Below are 22,234 nucleotides of genomic sequence, written 5' to 3' on the forward strand. Positions count from 1 at the left end.
ACATAAATCTGTAGAAATCTGCTGCACTACAGAGCTCCATAGCACCAGGAGACCCACACCACCCCATCAATCAGGGATCCTGTTGGGCTGGGGGCGATATGGCCAAAATAACATATCACAACATTTTTCTCTTTTTTTTAATGGTTTGGCAGTATTTGACGGTATTATATATTTCTGAATACTACAAGTTCTAAATATGTTTTATGAGTAATGCATAACTCTAGGATGGCAACATATTCATTCTAATTGGTTTAATGGGCTTTCTCCTTTCTGATTGTTTTGTCCAAGTTTGGTTGAGTATAAAACAGACTTTTCATTTATTTAGCACTGTATCAACATATCGTTATAGACGGTATTATAAAAAATCCATATCGGTATACCTTCAAATATGACATATCACCCAGCCTTAACTTCATGTCACCAGTGATTTATATCTATGCACCATCCCAATACTGTCCTCTCTCTTTAGGCCTCTTTGCCTTTATCCATCGCTGTCTCTGTCTCGCTCTGGGCACCATGTGGTGGTTCTTCATTAATTCATCCCCCCTTCAGCCTCCCTGCCGTCCTCCTTTTTCCCTCTGGAAAATTAACCCACATCCCCCCACACCGCTCTCTCCCTCCACTTCCCAAGCCCCCCCCTCTCTCACCCATGCTCGCCATCATCTCTCCCGTGTCTCACTGTCTATCCTCCCAGTACGGCTGTGCATGGTGGGGGGGGGGGGGGGAGACCAGTTTCCCACAGCAGGAAAATAATCCTGCAACAACAGGACATTTGAATTATTGTGTGGATTATAATTAATGAACATTTTTGTAGGGGTTGATACATTTTTCATTAGGGAAAATCAAGTCTGACATTTAATGTGGAAATTACCAACTTTAGAAGCCTTTTGAAACCTTGAATACAATACAAGTTTGGAAATTATCTGCAACAACAGGGTGATCAAATTAAGATCCTACATCTGTAGATGTTGGTCCTAAATGAACCACTGACCAATACAGTCAGTTTTTCTCTGTTTGACTAGTGGTTAAGGTTATTATTGTAGGGTAGGTTAATTTGATCCTAGATCAGTGGGTACTAAACCCAATAAGAGCAATCCTATCACTTTCCCATCTACCAATACCAGCCTATCCCCCCATCAGTGTTCCCTGGACTACAATACACAGGTTCATTCTCCTTCTATCCCTTTTGCCCCCGTCTCTCTCTCTGGGATTCTGCCCAGACAGCAAGTCCCATGGCCGTGACATCAGATGCCACAGGGGTCATCCAAACGGCTCCCTCTCATTGGTTGTGCAGTTCTACACAGAGCAAACTCACTGTGTTCATTAAGAGTGTGTGGGAGAGAGGGGTCTGAGATGAGAGGAGTGTGTTTGTGTGTTGGGGGGTTAAGGCAGACCTTTCACTCCAAAATCTCACACACAAACACACACCCTTGCACATACATAATACAGTCTCATATTCACACGGATTGTTGAGTTTCACCCGACAGTTGCACACAAACACAAACAGTCTGACCTTTTTATTCTGAATTAAAGAGCGGACAACTAAGCTGGTTATTGTAAATGCTGATTATATTAGATATGATTATTATGTTAATATTGATAACATCATGAGGATGAGGATGTTAAAGATAATGGCGATGATGACAATGAATTCTATGGAGATGGTGACAGTGATGATGATGATGCTGGTGAACCCCTCAAACGGATTGGGGGGGGCAGCCAGTCTTACTGTCCTGTCTAGTGTCTGCCTGGGATCATCCAATTACTGTGCCACCCCTAACACACTCTCTCTCAAACACATACAGGAAAAACAATGGCACACACATTCACAAACAAGCACATGTATGCAAATGTATATAGAACATGTTTTCCCACCACCCAAACAAACACACACACCAGTCTGATGCTGCGTCTTCCATTTCAGTTTCCATGAAAAAAACACCACAGACACAAAGACACTAATCCTTACATAATCCCCTTCTGCAGCCAAACACCAAACTCTGTCCATATCAACTCTCGCTCGCTCACACACACACACACACACACACACACACACACACACACACACACACACACACACACACACACACACACACACACACACACTCACACACACACACACGCTGCTTAACACCAAACTGTGTTTATCATAAAACCTTTTCTCTAACATCTCACTAGACCTAATATGTACCTGTTGCTTTGTACATAAATGCTATTCACAGAGTTCAAAATGTCATATTTTCCAACAACGGAACTTTAAGTAGGCTAGGTTCTTGACTCACTACCAAGTCCCTGATAATAACCCACTCATTCCATAAAAACAGACTAGATGATCATTCGAGATCAGGGTCAACACTAGTTACCACAGCCACAAAGTCATAAACCCCGCCTATTTCTACAATTTATCTTCTTAAAATGTGATTTTAAACCTAGTCCTAACTTTAACCACACTGCTAACCTTATGCCTAACCTTAAATTAAGTTCATACATTTTTACGATATAGCCCATTTTTTACTTTGTAGCTCTGGTAAGAACAGTGGTAAGAAATAAGACCACAGCTGAATGGAGAAAAGACGATTCTGTCTTGCTTACTTCATTTTTACATTTTAGTCATTTAGCAGACGGTATAATTCAGAGCGACTTACAGGAGCAATTAGGGTTAAGTACCTTGCACAAGGGAACAGACAGATTTTTTTTTCACCTAGTCAGCTCAGGGACTCAAACCAGCAACCTTTCGGTTACTGGCCCAACGCTCTTAACCACTCGGCTACCTGCCACCCACTTCAGAAATGAGGCTACAGGTCATCAGGCTTGTATTCAATAGGCACCAAATGGATGAAAACTGACTGAAACAGGGCGGGACTATGAGGACTTGTCCAATAAGAAACGCTTGTTTTCGTTTTCTGTTGCAAAATGTTTTGCTACGTTGTGCATTAATGAGTATAACCCAAGGAGGTTTTCTCATAGGAGTCAAACAGACACTACCACATTGATGAGCTTTGCCTGTATTGAAAACTCTTCTGTCACTTAAACTCGATGATCCAAACCCCACTTACATAGAGAATGAGTAGAGAACTCGTTAAAGGCCATTTTAATGAAAAACTATGTGTTCAAATGCTGGGAATGTACTGACGCAACACAGGACAACTTCGGACAGTCTATACGGTAAAGATTTTCAAAGTGGAGATAGTCTTATGAAGTGGTGGAGGGGTTTTCTACATAGATATAATATATCAATATGGATGTATCTCTGTGCTTTCCAACACAGGCACAGCACATTGATGGAGTAGTCACCTAGACCTGTAGGACTACTATTAGAAGAAAACATGTTTTGTCTAAGTAATTTATGTACTAGTAGGTTTCTTATGTAGTAGCCTTGTAGTGGATCAGGTTTAGTGTACAGTAGGTGAGAGTGGAGGTTAGTGTTAGGACTTTTAGCTACTTCTCCAGTTGGTACAGTAGGTGAGTGTGCATGGTTGTCAGACTGACTAGCAAACTTACCCAGTTTGTATGTGAGAACGTAGATCATGGTCCAGGGCGTCCCAGGTACTGACAGCAGCTTCCGCCACACCCTCCAAGGATGCAAAGCGTCCGACTGGACCCCCTTCCTCCCCTCTGCCTGGCCCCTCAACAGCTCATTGTCCAGCACGGGGGCCCCCCACACAAACAGTGCCACCCCGAAGTACACAAAGGCCAACAGCATGAACATAGGGCCCCACCCTGCCACGTCAATCACAGCAAGGAGCCCGCCCCCGGCGAACACCGAGCCGGCCTTGTAGCCCACTACCTGAGCCATGTTGCCCAGGCCCAGCTCACTGCGGCCCTTCAGCAGGCCCACGGCGGCCCCGTCCACTGTGATGTCCTGAACCGACGCCAGGGCGTTCATGGCCAGCAGAGTCCCCGCCACACCCCAGAAGTGGGCCTCTGGGGCCAGAGCGGCACTGGAGAGACAGGTAAGCGCCAGGCCAGAGACCGTGGCCACCAGCCAGCGCCGCTTGGTGCCCACACGGTCCACCAGGGGTGCCCAGAGAACCTTGAGCACCCAGGGAAAGTAGAGGATTTTGGTCAAGCCGATGTGGGTGAGGGAGTGGCCCGCCCCACGGAGGTAGACTGGGAGCAACAAGGACTGCAACCCATAGGGGATTCCCTGCACAAAGTACAGGAGGCCCAGGAAAACCAGCTTGTCATTCATGATTCAATAGGAGACTGACAATTCGTCAGGTCATGACGATGGTCCGCCAGGAGCTGATCAAATGGGTCGATCAGCCTAGGAGAGATGGGGAAGAGAGAGAGGGGATCATTTCACTGACGGAAAACATGAGCAAATTAGTGCCGGAGTCTGGTCTCGTGTTAGTCCTGCAGAGTCCAGACCACACATGCAAGCTGGTGACGGGGTTCCAAATTCCACCGTGGTCCCTCTGTATCTGTCACCTTGTCTACCTTCCGACTGCCACTGTACATAAAACAATAAATATTAAAACATACAGTACCAGTCAAAAGTTTGGACACACCTACTCATTCAAGGGTTTTTCTTTATTTTTACTATTTTCTACATTGTAGAATAATAGTGAAGACATCAAAACTACGAAATAACACATATGGAATCATGTAGTAACCAAACAAGTGTTAAACAAATCAAAATATATTTTATATTTGAGATTCTTCAAAGTAGCCACCCTTTGCCTTGATGACAGCTTTGCACACTCTTGGCATTATCTCAACCAGCTTCATGAGGTAGTTGTCACGCCCTGGCTCTGGGGACTCTGAAATGTTGAGCCAGGGTGTGGATTTTCTATGTTTAGTTTCTCGGGGTAGCTTCTATGTTGTGTTTTCTATGTTTTGGGTTTTGTTCTAGATCATATAGATCTATGTTGGTCAGGGTGGTTCCCAATCAGAGGCAGCTGTTGCTCGTTGTCTCTGATTGGGAGCCATACTTAGGTAGGCTGTTTTCAGCTATTCTTTGTGGGATCTTGTTCTGATTTGGTTTGTGTTATACCGTAGACGTCACGTTATCGTTTTGATCGTGTGATCATTCTAAATAAATATTATGTTCACCTTCAACGCTGCGCCTTGGTCCGCTTCATCAGGTGTCAACGATCGTGACAGAAGATCCCACCTTGACTGGATCAAGCAGCGTGACGAGGAGAGAGGATGGACGTGGGAGGAGATGAGTGCGAGTCTGGCAAGAGGGATGGAGGCCTTGGCCACGGGTAGGAGTGAAGCCCATAAATTTTTTAGGGGGGGGCTAACGCCGTGGACGACGGGGCAGCAGGAGGACGCCAGGTTACGGGAGTCACTGGTCACCAGGGGGAAGGAGGTTGTAGAGGCACGGCGAGAGGTACTGGCGTGTGTTGCCAGTACGGTCCGGCCTGTTCCTGCCACTCGCACCAAGTCAGTGGTGCGTTTCGACAGCCCGGCTCGGCCCGCTCCTGCTCCCCACACCAAGCCAGTGGTGTGCGTCGTCAGTCCGGCACGGCCCGTGCCTGTTCCCCGCACCAAGTCAGGGGTGCGCTTCGACAGCCCGGCTCGGTCCGCTCCTGCTCCCCACACCAAGCCAGTGGTGTGCGTCGTGAGTCCGGCACGGCCCGTGCCTGTTCCCCGCACCAAGTCAGGGGTGCGCTCGACAGCCCGGCTCGGCCCGCCTCCTGCTCCCCACACCAAGCCAGTGGTGTGCGTCGTCAGTCCGGCACGGCCCGTGCCTGTTCCCCGCACCAAGTCAGGGGTGCGCCCGACAGCCCGGCTCGGCCCGCTGCTGCTCCCCACACCAAGCCAGTGGTGTGCGTCGTCAGTCCGGCACGGCCCGTGCCTGTTCCACCGGTGGCTGGTCCGGCACCGGTCAGATGCTTCACGTCGGAGCTAGAGCAATCCGGCTCCACCAGTGGTCAGTCCAGCTCCGGCCAGCAGGGCCAGACCGGACCAGGGATACTGTGGGGGGTTAGAGAGGGAGTGGGGATCATGCCCAGAGCCGGATCCGCCGCCAAGGCGGAGTGCCCACCCGGTCCCTCCCCTGTGGTGTTCTGTTGGCGCGGTCGGAGTCCGCGCCTTTGGGGGTACTGTCACGCCCTGGCTCTGGGGACTCTGGAAATGTTGAGCCAGGGTGTGGATTTTCTATGTTTAGTTTCTCGGGGTAGCTTCTATGTTGTGTTTTCTATGTTTTGGGTTTTGTTCTAGATCATATAGATCTATGTTGGTCAGGTGGTTCCCAATCAGAGGCAGCTGTTGCTCGTTGTCTCTGATTGGGAGCCATACTTAGGTAGGCTGTTTTCAGCTATTCTTTGTGGGATCTTGTTCTGATTTGGTTTGTGTTATACCGTAGACGTCACGTTATCGTTTTGATCGTGTGATCATTCTAAATAAATATTATGTTCACCTTCAACGCTGCGCCTTGGTCCGCTTCATCAGGTGTCAACGATCGTGACAGTAGTCAACTGGAATGCATTTCAATGAACAGGTGTGCCTTGTTAAAAGTTAATTTGTGGAATTTCTTTCCTTATTAATGCGTTTGAGCCAATCAGTTGTGTTGTGAATAGGTAGGGGTAGTATACAGAAGATAGCCCTATTTGGTAAAAGACCAAGTCCATATTATGGCAAGAACAGCTCAAATAAGCAAAGAGAAACGACAGTTCATCATTACTTTAAGACATGCAGGTCAGTCAATACGGAACATTTCAAGAACGTTTAAAGTTTCTTCAAGTGCAGTCGCAAAAACAATCAAGCGCTATAATGAAACTGGCTCTCATGAGGACCGCCACTGGAAAGGAAGACCCAGAGTTACCTCTGCTGCAAAGGATAAGTTCATTGGAGTTAACGGCACCTCAGATTGCAGCCCAAATAAATGCTTCACAGAGTTCAAGTAACAGCTACATCTCAACATCAACTGTTCAGAGGAGACTGTGAATCAGGCCTTCATGGTCGAATTGCTGCAAAGAAACCACTACTAAAGGACACTAATAAGAAGAAGAGACTTGCTTGGGCCAAGAAACACGAGCAATGGACATTAGACCGGTGGAAATCTGTCCTTTGGTCTGATGAGTCCAAATTTGAGATTTTTGGTTACAACCGCCGTGTCTTTGTGAGACGCAGAGTAGGTGAACGGATGATCTCTGCATGTGTAGTTCCCACGGTGAAGCATGGAGGAAGAGGTGTTATGGTGCTTTGCTGGTGACACTGTCAGTGATTTATTCAGAATTCAAGGCACACTTAACCAGCATGGCTACCACAGCATTCTGCAGCGATACGCCATCCCATCTGGTTTGCGCTTAGTGGGACTATCATTTGTTTTTCAACAGGACAATGACCCAACACACCTCCAGGCTGTGTAAGGGCTATTTGACCAAGAAGGAGAGTGATGGAGTGCTGCATCAGATGACCTGGCCTCCACAATCACCCAACCTCAACCCAATTGAGATGGTTTGGGATGAGTTGGACCGCAGAGTGAAGGAAAAGCAGCCAACAAGTGCTCAGTCCTTCAAGACTGTTGGAAAAGCATTCCAGGTGAAGCTGGTTGAGAGAATGACAAGAGTGTGCAAAGCTGTCATCAAGGCAAAGGGTGGCTACTTTGAAGAATCTCAAATATAAAATATATTTTGATTTGTTTCAAAGAAAAATGGTTACTACATGATTCCATATGTGTTATTTTATAGTTTTGATTTCTTCACTATTATTCTACAATGTAGAAAATAGTAAAAAATAAAGAATGAGTAGGTGTGTCCAAACTTTTGACTGGTACTGTACATAAATATTAAATAATGAGCAAATGGAATAGTCCTCAAGATAAATAGTTTGGGGTTTTAGTATATGTATTAAATGAAGGACACTCAGTGGTAGAAGCACATTATACACTGAACAAAAATATAAATGCAACATGTAAAGTGTTGGTCCCATGTTCCATGAGCTGAAATAAAAGGCCACTCTAAAATGTGCAGTTTTGTCACACAACACAATGCCACAGATGTCTCAAGTTTTGAGGGAATGTGCAATTGGCATGCTGATTGCAGGAATGTCCACCAGAGCTGTTGCCAGAGAATTTAATGTTCATTTCTCTACCATAAGCCGCCTCCAACGTCGTTTTAAAGAATTTGGTAGTACATCCAACCGGCCTCACAACCGCAGACCACGTGTAACCACACCTGCCCAGGAGCTCCACATCTGGCTTCTTCCCTTGCGGGATCGTCTGAGACCAGCCACCCGGACAGCTGATGAAACTGAGGAGTATTTATGTCTGTAATAAAGCCCTTTTGTGGGGAAAAACTCATTCTGATTGGCTGGGCCTGGCTCCCCAGTGGGCAGGCCTAGCTCCCAGGCCCACCCATGGCTGCACCCCTGCCCAGTCATGTAAAATCCATAGATTAGGGCCTAATGAATTTATTTCAATTGACTTATTTCCTTATATGAACTGTAACTCAGTAAAATCGTTCAAATTGTTGCATGTTGCGTTTATATTTTTGTTCAGTATAGATTCTTGCATACTGATGCATCAGACAGCTGTCATGCTTTATTCACAAGCAAGAATGTTCATTTTCCTTTTAATTAAATGTATAACATATGTGATAGTGTAGATATCATTTTACGCCCCAAACTTGACCTTTAGATAGTAGCAGGCTAAACTGATAATACTGTATCGGTAACTTGGCTAGTTATAGCACTAGCAAAAAACAATAAACATGCATGGTCAAATAGCTAGTACTCAAGCTAACGCTGTCATACTACCAATTCAGAACAAGTATCAGCGCGTGCCAATAGCTAGCAAATTCGGTGGTGAATTTGTATAAATATTATATCATAAAACATTAATCTGAGTGCAATCAGTTTTGATAGTTGTGTTGTTTGCTAGCTATCTACATACTGGAAAGGGAAAACCTGTTATCGGCGCTTCGTCAGCAACACTAAAATTGTACTTCCGGGTCACGGAATATCGGAACTTTTCACAATAAAAGTCCCCCAAGTAATAGTAGAAACGTGTCAATAAACTGTAGTTATTCATGATATATGAAAAAATACTTGTCTAAACATTAACAATGATTCATATTTGTTCATATTTAAGTGACATTTGCATTAAATGTGGGGTTTAAAACATGTTCCAAGGTCAAATGAATGCCACAGTAAAAGTATTGTAGGGAATACTCAGTAAAGTCTGTAGAATATATATATGGTGTTATGTCATGGTGGACTGAGATCTATATGCCCAGCAACACTTTTTACACCACCCACTCCATTGGTCTCAATACACTATAGGTCAATAAATTACATATTTTCTTAAATAGAGAAAATTATTCTAGGTGTCGAAGTAAAATGTATGTATGCCGATGTATGTGCTGTGCCTTATCCCTGATTCTCTGCTGGTGCACCTATATTTAGTGTGGTCTCAATTAAAATGATCCATAGCCTATAATTAAGCAATAAGGCCCGAGGGGGTGTGGTATATGGCCAATATACCACGGCTAAGGGCTGTTCTTAGGCACAACGTAACATGGAGTGCCTGGATACAGCTCTTAGCCGTGGTATATTGACAATATACTACAAACCAAGAGGTGCCTTATTGCTATTATAATCTGGTTACAAACGTAATTAGAGCTGTAAAAATAAATATTTTGTCATACCCATGGTATACGGTATGACACACCACAGCTTTCAGACAATCAGCATTCAGGGCTCGAACAACCCCGTTTTGAATGGGCTACAGGCCTAGGCTATACGAAGAGCATGCTCAGACAAGCACAGGGCAAAGTTTTCTATATATTTTTAATTACTTCATTGCTGAGTTTTTGTGCTGCTGGGATGGTGTAAATAAAACTAGGTTACAATGCATTACACACTGCAATGGATATCCCAATCATGAGCCCTGGCCTGCCCTGCTCTTGCTGATGCAAACCTTTTTGTGCTGGCTAACTAATGGCTGTGCTGTGTACAGTCACACTTCAGGAGGTGAGTCAAAGGCTTTTTTTGAAAATCATTTTTGATTTGTCCAGAAAATGCAATTTATCTGTGGAGGGACTGATAAAGGGTGGACTGATAGTGACGCTGTTGTCTGTGGTGATAGAGTTAACTGTGGAGTTGACCGTACTTATAAATGCATAGAGCAGAGTAATTTCACACAACATATTATGAACTAAAATAATGCTGTTGAACCATCAAATCTGAAACATAAATTGTATGGGGGTGGCAGGGATGTTGGGGAAGATCCGAAAGTTAAGAATCACATAATTTTTTTTTGGGAAAATACATTTTTGGATTACCATGCTATTTCAATGGTAATACATTCATTTTTTATTATTTTTTATTTTTTATTTTTTTGGGGGGGGGGATGGATCAGCTTAATATTGCAGATAGATTGTATCTTCTATCAATGTAATTGTCTGCATCACTTCCAATCCCCCATGTTTATTTTTTTTATTTTTTTATATATATACTCCCCTTTATTACTTTTCAACCCCACCATCCTTTCCATACTTGGAGTAAATTAGTGAACAACAATGCCCAGGCCTCTACTTCCGGTCTATACTTACTATCTACACCTTATGGACAGAGTTAATTTTACAATAATTCTATTATATATATATATATATATATATATATTTTTTTTTTTATTGCTCCTGAACTTCTTCTACTCTCAACCTCTCCGATCATTTTCATGATGTCCATCCGGTTTGCTTCTATATGCCATATCTTTCTAACTGTGCTCTTTCACAAAAGCTCCCAACATACAACCTATATACTTATTATGGACACAGTATGCTTACATTATTAGCTATCTTTGTTATTATTTGTTGTTATTTGTTATTAGTCCCATCCTTCAACTCTATTCAATACCTCCCATCTATCTCTTAACACCATCCATATAGGATTTCTATTTGCCATATATATTTCAACCGTACTGTGATGTTTTACAAAAGTTCTGAACCTTTCTATTCTCATTGCTTCTACAGATTGTGAATTAAAAATAAACATTTTTGCTAAAAGTATTATTATATTATTGATTCATTGACTATGACTTTTCAGATCACCCAGTAATGCTATCTGCAAGGTTAGTTCCAGGTAAATATTGCAATCCTTTAGCCATTCCTGGACCTGTGTCCAAAAACAAGCTACAAATGGACAGAACCAAAACAAATGATCTAATGATTCTGTCTCTTCACAGCAAAATCTGCAGAGCTGGGAAGATTGTATCCCCCATATAAATAACATTATATTGGTAGCAAGAATTTTATATAATAATTTAAATTGAAAGATTCAAATTTTTGAATCCGGTGTCGTTTTGTGTGTCAGTTCATAAACACTATGCCATGGGATCGGTACGTCAAAGATCTCTTCCCAACTATTTTGCAATCTATATGGGACGGCTGTCAATCCTTTGGTCCTTAAGTGAAACTGATATACTTTTTTATTTATCACAGTTTTCCTTAACCAATTATGTTCTTTAATGCAAGGCCGACAGACAAGTTCCTTACTTTCTCCCCCTTCCACTTTCCTCTTCCACTTTTGCGGTAAGGCTGCAATTATTTGGTTGTAATTTTGGGTAGAGCAGACATTTCCATATGTTTTTGTCAGCTGCATGTGCGACATAACTCCACCAGTCCTACCGATGATATCATTTACGAAGATTATACCTTTTTTAAACATTCTGTCAAAAAAGAAAGGTTTTTTGTCAATTAGTATATTTGAATTTAACCACAATATTTGTTGCATTATTTGTTCTGTCGTTTCTGGAGGATTAAATTGAAATTGCAACCAACTTTCTATGGCTTGTTTTAGAAATAGTGACATTTGGGAGATTATTTCCTTTTCAAATAACTGAAAGTGAGAGGTTGTAATCTGAATAAAGGGAAAAAGGCCTTTCTTGAACATTGGGTGAGACAATCTTACTAATTTGCTTGAGAACCAGTTCGGATTTAAGTATAACTTTTGTATGACTGAAGCTTTTAGTGATAGGTCTAATGCTTTAATATTTAATAATTTCTGTCCTCCGAATTCATATTCATTATATAAATATGCTCTTTTAATTTTGTCTGGCTTGCCGTTCCAAATAAAATTGAATATTTTTTTCTCATATAAATTTAAAAAACTGTTCGCTAGGCGTAGGCAAGACCATAAGCAAATAGGTAAACTGGGATAATACTAAAGAGTTAATCAGGGTGATTTTTCCACAAATTGACAGGTATTTTCCTTTCCATGGTAGTAAGATCTTATCTATTTTTGCTAACTTTCTATTAAAATGTATTGAAGTGAGATCATTTATTTCCTTTGGGATATGTATTCCGAGTATATCCACATCACCATCAGACCATTTTATTGGTAAACTACATGGTAATGTAAAAATTGTATTTTTTAGTGATCCAATACGTAATATAGTACATTTGTCAAAATTTGGTTGTAATCCAGAGAGGTTAGAAAATGTATCTAGATCCTCTATGAGGCTGTGGAGGGATTATAGTTGTGGATTTAAAAGAAAACATGAATCATCAGCGTACAATGACACCTTTGTTTTTAAGCCCTGTATTTCTAATCCTCTGATATTATTATTGGATCTGATTTTAATAGCTAACATCTCGATGGCCACAATAAATAGATATGCCGAAAGTGGACAACCTTGTTTCACTCCTCTGGACAGTTTAAAACTTTCTGAGAAATAGCCATTATTTACTATTTTACACCTAGGGTTACTATACATGATTTTGACCCATTTTATAAGAGATTCTCCAAAATTGAAATGCTCCAGGCATTTATATATAAACCCCAGTCGAACTTTATCAAATGCCTTTTCGAAGTCTGCTATGAATAGCAGGCCTGGTTTCCCATATTTTCCATAGTGTTCTATTGTTTCCAATACTTGCCTTATATTATCTCCAATGTATCTTCCATGTAAAAAACCTGTCTGATTAGAATGAATAATATCCGACAATACCTTTTTAATTCTATGCGCTATACATTTTGCTAGGATTTTTGCATCACAACACTGAAGTGTAAGGGGCCTCCAATTTTGTAAATGGATTGGATCTTTATATTTTCCACTTGTATCCTGTTTCAGTAATAATGAGATCAGACCTTCTTCTTGAGTGTCAGATAATCTACCATTTACATAGGAGTGGTTAAAACATGCTAATAACGGTCCTCTTAGTATATCAAAAAGGTTTGGTATACCTCGACTGGTATGCCATCCAACCCTGGAGTTTTCCCAGACTTAAAGTCTTTAATTGCATCCAGAAGTTCCTCCTCTGTAATTTCACCTTCACATGAGTCTTTCTGTGTGGCTGTTAATTTGACATTATCAATAGAAAAAAAATCTCTACAATTAGCTTCAGTTAGAGGAGATGGAGGCGACTGAAAAGAAAACATATGCTTAAAGTACTTTGTTTCTTCCTTCAAAATATCATTTGGTGAATTATGGGTGACTCCGTCAATTGTAACCAGTTTCATTTAGTTCTTTTTGGTAGCATTCCTATGTTGAAGATTAAAAAAGAATTTTGTGCATTTTTCCCCATATTCCATCCAGTTTACTTTATTTTTATAATATATTACACTTGATCTTTCTTGAATAAGTTTCTCCATTTCTTTTTGTTTTTCCTCTAATTTATTCTGAGCCTCTATGTTACAGTTTTTATTGCCATCTATCTGTTCTGTTAGACTTTCTATTTCCTTTCTTAGTATAAACTATTTTGACCTAAATTGCTTTTGTTTTCGAGATGAGTACTGAATTGCATGGCCTCTAAAGGCATATTTAAAGGTGTCCCATACAATAAGGGGATTCGCTGTACCTATGTTATGTTGGAAAAAGTCAGTTATAAATTCCTTTGTACTAATTATAAATAAATTATCATCCAATAGGCTTTGATTAAATTTCCAATATCCTCGCCCACGTGGAAATTCAGTAAGAGTAATGTATATGCCTATTATATGATGGTCCGACCGCATTCGGTCCCCTATCAACACTTTTTTTACTTTTGGTGCCAACGAGAATGAGATAAGAAAGAAGTCAAGACGACTAGCTTGATTCAGTCTCCGCCATGTATATCTCACTAGATCAGTATATTTAAGCCTCCATATATCTACTAGTTCTAATGTATCCATGACATTCACAATTTCCTTAAGAGCATGTGGGTGATTGTTTGTGGTGTGATTTCCTTTACAGTCCATTGAGCTATTTAAAACAGTATTACAATCCCCCACCATAATAATATAATAATATATTCAGTTTTGCAACATAATCAAAAATTAGATTTCACATTTTGGGAGTAAGTTGCCAAAACTTTGCAATGGCCAATTGGAAAACCCATTGTCACTAAACATAGTTTCAAAAATCTTAGGAATATGTGGGACAAGAATAGAGAGAACATTTATACATTATATTACTTGTGACAACAAGGTGAAATCAAACTAAATGGTACAAACAGAAAATGTAAATGAGGCTCAGGTACAAAACCTATTGCCTGTGGAGAGTTTAAATTAAGGAATGTCAACTGCTCAGAGAAGACCCTCATACTGCCAAAATAATATGTAAATATACACACTTTTGAGGATAAAGATCCTGCTTCTGATCTTCATCCTGATGTAGGCAAGTGTTGACATGATGGTGTCAGTGGTGCAGCCCAATCAAATCTCAGACACCCAAGATATTGGGAATGAATACTACCACTTAGAGACAGAAAGTTGTGGTAGAGGTTTATCAGATGAGGATATTGTAAGCTCTATGACAACTGAATCAGATGAGCAGCATGTAACTGGAGTGGTTGATGTCAAAATAAGAGAGGATATGCTGAAGTGTGTTTTGTCAGATGAGGCACAATTTTGAGGGTTCATTCTTACCATTTCAAATAATAGTGTTTACGTCGACTAATGATGAATGCCTTTTAAAAAACAGTAGCAGTTGTGGTGTTTATGTGTGCTTGTTCTCTAAAGCAGTCTTATGAGAGGGCAATGTGAATACACTTTTTCACAATGGCATGCAATACTATGTTTTACATGAGTTATCGGAAAGGAAACTACCGTCCCCCCCCTACTCACAACGCAGGCAATACGCTTGACCTCATCTTTACTAGATGCTGTTTACTAATCTCACTGCAACTCCCCTCCAAGTCTCCGACAACTACTTTGTATCCTTTTCTCTCTCGCTCTCCTCCAACACTACTCACTCTGCCCCTACTCAGATGGTAATGTGCCGTCGCAACCTTCACTCTCTCTCTCCCGCTACTCTCTCCTCTTCCATCCTATCATCCTCTGCTAAATCCTTCTCCCTCAGATCTCCTGATTCTGCCTCCTCAACCCTCCTCTCCTCCCTTTCTGCATCTTTTGACTCTCTATGTCCCCTATCCTCCCAGCCGGCTCGGTCCTCCCCTCCTGCTCCGTGGCTTGACGACTCATTACAAGCTCACAGAACAGGGCTCAGGGCAGCCGAGCGGAAATGGAGGAAAACTAGACTCCCTGCGGACCTGTCATCTTTTCACTCCCTCCTCTCTACATTTTCTTCCTCTGTTTCTGCTGCTAAAGCCACTTTCTACTACTCTAAATTTCAAGCCTCTACCTCTAACCCTAGGAAGCTCTTTGTCAGCTTCGCCTTCCTGCTGAATCCCCCTCCATCCTTCCTCTCTGTGGATGACTTCGTCAACCATTTTGAAAATAAGTTTGACGACATCCGATCCTCATTTATTAAGTCAAATGACACCGCTGGTCCTGCTCCCACTGCCCTACCCTATGCTTTGACTTCTTTCTCCCCTCTCTCTCCAGATGAAATCTTGCAACTTGTGACGGCCGGCCGCCCAACAACCTGCCCGCTTGACCCTATCCCCTCCTCTCTTCTCCAGACCATTTACGGAGACCTTCTCCCTTACCTCACCTCGCTCATCAACTCATCCTTGACCGCTGGCTATGTCCCTTCCATCTTCAAGAGAGCGAGAGTTGCACCCCTCCTCAAAAAACCTACACTCGATCCCTCCGATGTCAACAACTACAGACCAGTATCCCTTCTTTCTTTTCTCTCCAAAACTCTTGAGCGTGCCGTCTCTAGCCAACTCTCCTGCTATCTCTCTCAGAATGTCCTTTTTGATCCAAACCAGTCAGGTTTCAAGACTGGTCATTCAACTGAGACTGCTCTTCTCTGTGTCACGGAGGCTCTCCACACTGCTAAAGCTAACTCTCTCTCCTCGGCTCTTATCCTTCTAGACCTATCTGCTGCCTTTGATACTGTGAACCATCAGATCCTCCTCTCCACCCTCTCCGAGTTGGGCATCTCCGGCGCTGCTCACTCTTGGATTGCGTCCTACCTGACAGGTCGCTCCTACCAGGTGGCGTGGCGAGAATCTGTCTCCGCACCACGTGCTCTCACCACTGCTGTCCCCCAGGGCTCAGTTCTAGGCCCTCTCCTATTCTCTCTATACACCAAGTCACTTGGCTCTGTCATATCCTCACATGGTCTCTCCTATCATTACTACGAAGACGACACACAATTAATTTTCTCCTTTCCCCCTTCTGATAACCAGGTGGCGAATCGCATCTCTGCATGTCTGGCAGACATATCAGTGTGGATGTCGGATCACCACCTCAAGCTGAACCTCGGCAAGACGGAGCTGCTCTTCCTCCCGGAGAAGGACTGCCCGTTCCATGATCTTGCCATCACGGTTGACAACTCTGTTGTGTCCTCCTCCCAGAGTGATAAAAACCTTGGTGTGACCCTGGACAACACCCTGTCGTTCTCCTCTAACATCAAAGCGGTGACCCGATCCTGCAGGTTCATGCTCTACAACATTCGCAGAGTACGACCCTACCTTACACAGAAAGCGGCACAGGTCCTAATCCAGGCACTTGTCATCTCCCGTCTGGATTACTGCAACTCGCTGTTGGCTGTGCTTCCTGCCTGTGCCATTAAACCACTACAACTTATCCAGAACGCTGCAGCCCGTCTGGTGTTCAACCTTCCCAAGTTCTCTCATGTCACCCCACTCCTCCGCACACTCCACTGGCTTCCAGTTGAATCTCGCATCTACTACAAAACCATGGTGCTTGCCTACGGAGCTGTGAGGGGAATGGCACCTCCTTACCTTCAGGCTCTGATCAGACCCTACACCCAAACGAGGGCACTACGTTCATCCACCTCTGGCCTGTTAGCCCCCCTACCTCTATGGAAGCACAGTTCCCGCTCAGCCCAGTCAAAGCTATTCGCTGCTCTGGCACCCCAATGGTGGAACAAGCTCCCCCACGGCGCCAGGACAGCGGAGTCACTGACCACCTTCCGGAGACACTTGAAACCCCACCTCTTTAAGGAATACCTGGGATAGGATAAAGTAATCCTTCTACCCCCCCTCCCCCACCCCCCCATTAAAAAATAAATAAATAAATATTGGGTGGTTGTCCCACTGGCTATCCTAAGTTCAATGCACCAATTTGTAAGTCGCTCTGGATAAGAGCGTCTGCTAAATGACTTAAATGTAAAATGTAAATGTACTTAGTTGAAAGAAGTTATGGTTTTAAGCTTGAATGATACAGCAGACGGATGAAATGAAGCTATATGCTTAACAATGATATTATATGTCAATATAAATGTGTTATTTATTTCATTTAGTGGTGGGCACCCTTATCGACAATTTGATATGATATCGATACCGTTTGATATTGATATGAACAAGGCATATTGTGATATTGGTTTATTCTTCCTGTTAACCTACACTATTCTGTAAAAAAGCATACATGACTGTTCCTGCATGCACAAAGTCCTCTGACAGACCTAACAGGCTGCATAGCATACTTTAAAAAACGAACACTAAAACAAAACAGGCTGCTTATAATAAAGAATTGCCTACTGATGGGCCATCAATTGTGGATGGGCTTCTCATTCAATTAAAACTGGTTAGGTAGGTTTATACCACCAGAACACATCTGGCCCAATGGGCAATCCGCTGTCAGTTATCTAGACTTCATAGAAAAGTGAATATTCACACATTTGCGATGTATTTTCTACAAACCGATATAACATCAATATCAAATCGAAAAATGCAACTGATATCGATATACATTGAGTATACCAAACATTAGGAACACCTTTTGCCCTCAGAACAGCCTCAATTTGTTGGGGCATGGACTCTACAAGGTGTCGAATGCTTTCCACAGGGATGCTGGCCAATGTTAACTCCAATGCTTCCCACAGTTGTGTCAAGTTGGCTGGATGTCCTTTGGGTGGTGGACCATTCTTGATACACACGGGGAAACTGTTGAGCATGAAAAGCCCAGCAGCGTTGCCGTTCTTGACACAAACCGGTGTGCCTGGCACCTACTACCATACCCCGTTCAAAGACCCTTACATATTTTTCTTGCCCATTCACCGTCTGAATGGCACACATACACAATCCATGTCACAATTGTCTCAAGGCTTACAAATCCTTCTTTAACCTGTCACCTCCTCTTTATCTACACTGATTTAAGTGGATTTAACAAGTGAAATCAATAAGGGATCATAGCTTTCACCTGGTCAGTCCATGTCATGGAAGGAGCAGGTGTTCTTAATGTTTTGTATACTCAGTGTAGATTTTCCATATCGGTGCCCATCACTAATTCAATGGATTTATTCGATGAGGGATTGCAATGAATGAATGTATCATAAAGGGTGTTAGACCATACGTTTTATGCCGAAACATTTTATGAAATGGAGGACTGAAGTGAATGAAAGTATAATAGAGTTTGTTTGTTTTTTAACTGACACATTTTAAATAGATCTCAGACCCTACTAAATGCTCCCCACCCCACTTTTACATCGGAACAAATATTTGTTTTTCCTGTACAGTGCTATATTTGTACCGTATAGTGTCCAGTCACCCCATTTTAAGTGGTTTGACAGTAATAGGCCAGCAACACTCAGTATTATTCAGAGCTGGTTGTGTAGGGGGACCCCATGTTGTACAATGAGCTGTTGAGGGGCCAGGCAGAGGGGAGGAAGGGGGTCTGGTCGGACGCTGTGCATCCTTGGAGGGTGTGGCGGAAGCTGCTGTCAGTACCTGGGACGCCCTGGACCACGATCTACATTTTACATTACATTTTAGTCATTTAGCAGACGCTCTTATCCAGAGCGACTTACAGGAGCAATTAGGGTTAAGTGCCTTGCTCAAGGGCACATCGACAGATTTTTCACCTAGTCGGCTCGGGGATTAGAACCAGCGACCTTTCGGTTACTGGCACTACGCTCTTAACCACTAAGCTACCTGCCGCCCTACGTTCTCACATACAAACTGGGTAAGTCTGCTAGTCAGTCTGACAACCATGCACACTCACCTACTGTACCAACTGGAGAAGTAGCTAAAAGTCCTAACACTAACCTCCACTCTCACCTACTGTACACTAAACCTGATCCACTACAAGGCTACTACATAAGAAACCTACTAGTACATAAATTACTTAGACAAAACATGTTTTCTTCTAATAATAGTCCTACAGGTCTAGGTGACTACTCCATCAATGTGCTGTGCCTGTGTTGGAAAGCACAGAGATACATCCATATTGATATATTATATCTATGTTGAAAACCCCTCCATCACTTCATAATTGATCTCCAAGTTGAACAGCTTTACCATATAGACTGGCATCAGTACTTTCCCAGCATTTGAACACATCGTTTTTCATTAAAATGGCCTTTAACGAGTTCTCTACTCATTCTCTATGTAAGTGGGGTTTGGATCATCGAGTTTTAGTGACAGGTAGTGTCTGTTTGACTCTTATGAGAAAACATGACAAAACCTCTTTGGGTTATATTCATTAGTGCACAATGTAGCAACGGAAAACGAAAACAAGCATTTATTTATTGGACAAGCTCTTATAGTCCCTCCCTGTTTCAGTCTTTCTTCCGTTTGGTAATAATGAAAACAACCCTGATGCCGCCATTCTAAACATCTCTTTCTCAGGGTCATGTTCACTAGGGCATGCAACAGAACACATTTTAAAACGGTTTGCTATGGTGAACAAAATTAAGCGTTTCATATTGGTTCAATCCAAGTAATACCCTCGCTGTTTCAGTCATTTTTCTTCCGTTTGGTGCCTAAATGAACAGAACTCAAATGACTTGTAGCCTCATTTGTGAGGTAAGCAAGACTGTCTTCTTTTCTCCATTCAGCTGTGGTCTCATTTCTTACCAGTAGATGTCAATGTTGCCCTATCTAAGAGGGCCCTGAGCTAGGTTTCCCACTAGTTACCACAGCCACAGTAGAAAATGGGCTATATCATAAACATGTATGAAAACATACATTTGCTTTTTGGTGTTAATTTACGGTTAGGGTTAGGCATAAGGTTAGCAGTGTGGTAAAGGTTAGTGTTAAAATCACATTTTAAGAAGAGAAATTGTAAAAATAAGTGGGGTTTATGGCATTGTGGCTGTGGTAGTGACGACCCTGATCTAGACTGATCAACTAATTTGTTGATGAATAAAGGGAATGAGTGGGTTATTACCAGGGACTATTACCTAGCCTACTTAAAGTCCCGTTATTGGAAAATATGAAATGTTGAGCTGTGTGAATAGCATTTATGTACAAAGAAACAGGTACATAGTTTTATATTTCCAAGAAAAAAAGATTTATGATGAACACAGTTTGGTGTTAAGCAGTGTGTGTGTGTGTGTGTGTGTGTGTGTGTGTGTGTGTGTGTGTGTGTGTGTGTGTGTGTGTGTGTGTGTGTGTGTGTGTGTGTGTGTGTGTGTGTGTGTGTGTGTGTGTGTGTGTGTGTGTGTGTGAGCGAGCGAGAGTTGATATGGACAGAGTTTGGTGTTTGGCTGCAGAAGGGGATTATGTAAGGATTAGTGTCTTTGTGTCTGTGGTGTTTTTTTCATGGAAACTGAAATGGAAGACGCAGCATCAGACTGGTGTGTGTGTTTGTTTGGGTGGTGGGAAAACATGTTCTATATATATTTGCATATGTGCTTCTTTTTCTGATTGTTTTATACTCAACCAAACTTGGACAAAACTGTCTCGCTCTGGGCACCATGTGGTGGTTCTTCATTAATTCATCCCCCCTTCAGCCTCCCTGCCGTCCTCCTTTTTCCCTCTGGAAAATTAACCCACATCCCACCCCCCCCCCCCACCATGCACAGCCGTACTGGGAGGATAGACTGTGAGACACGGGAGAGATGATGGCGAGCATGGGTGAGAGAGGGGGGGGCTTGGGAAGTGGAGGGAGAGAGCGGTGTGGGGGGATGTGGGTTAATTTTCCAGAGGGAAAAAGGAGGACGGCAGGGAGGCTGAAGGGGGGATGAATTAATGAAGAACCACCACATGGTGCCCAGAGCGAGACAGAGACAGCGATGGATAAAGGCAAAGAGGCCTAAAGAGAGAGGACAGTATTGGTGTAACAGTGTTGCTTCCATCCCTCTCCTCGCCCCTACCTGGGCTCGAACCAGGGACCCTCTGCACACATCGACAACAGTCACCCTCGAAGCACCGTTACCCATCGCTCCACAAAAGCTGCGGCCCTTGCAGAGCAAGGAAAACAACTACTACAAGGTCTCAGAGCGAGTGACGTCACCGATTGAAACGCTACTAGTGCGCACCGCTAACTAGCTAGCCATTTCACACCGGTTACATTGGGATGGTATAATATTACTTTTTCAATACTGAAAGCAAACCAACCAGTGACCCTGTTTGGTTGTCCATAACACTGCTCCCCTGGATTGCATAGTCAGTGTTTGTTTGCTCTGTCAACTGCATAGATATAAATCATTGGTCAATACACTGGTGACATTAAGTTAGGGCTGGGTGATATATAATATTTGAAGGTATACCGATATGGATTTTTTATAATACCGTCTATAACGATATGTTGATACAGTGCTAAATAAATGAAAAGTCAGTTTTGTCCAAGTTTGGTTGAGTATAAAACAATCAGAAAGGAGAAAGCCCATTAAACCAATTAGAATGTATCTGTTGCCATCCTAGAGTTATGCATTACTCATAAAACAAATTTAGAACTTGTATTATTCAGAAACATATAATACCAACAAATACTGCCATACAGTCGAAACATTTGAAAAATGTTGTGATATGTTGATATCTAGGTTAATATATTGCTATGTTTTCATTTATAAAGCCCTTTTACAAAAGATCCCACTGTACCTAACATCATTTCTAACCTTTAGACATACGAGTTACCACACCCAGTCTCAGGGATGGCTAACTCTGGAAATTCCTTTGGTCTCTCTACTGAGTTAGGTAAATCAGCTTTTAGTTGTTATCTTGCACCTTATTTGTGGAACAATCTTCAAAATGTTCTTATTTGA

General features: G+C 42.5%; 1 protein-coding gene across 1 annotated transcript in view; it reads right to left on the reverse strand.

Moving 5' to 3' along the window:
• Positions 1–8,897, reverse strand: part of LOC121584561 (major facilitator superfamily domain-containing protein 3) — a 30,622-nt gene extending 21,725 nt beyond the window's left edge. Inside the window, exons 1-2 of the mRNA XM_041900509.2 lie at positions 8,846–8,897; positions 3,502–4,267 (exon numbers count right to left, since the gene is read on the reverse strand). Coding sequence (XP_041756443.1) covers positions 3,502–4,192 — 691 coding nt within the window. The 5' untranslated portion in view covers positions 4,193–4,267; positions 8,846–8,897. The remainder of the gene's footprint in view (positions 1–3,501; positions 4,268–8,845) is intronic.
• Between the last annotated feature and the right edge of the window lie 13,337 nt (positions 8,898–22,234).

This window comes from Coregonus clupeaformis, chromosome 16, assembly GCF_020615455.1.
Source record: "Coregonus clupeaformis isolate EN_2021a chromosome 16, ASM2061545v1, whole genome shotgun sequence".
NCBI lineage: Eukaryota > Metazoa > Chordata > Actinopteri > Salmoniformes > Salmonidae > Coregonus > Coregonus clupeaformis.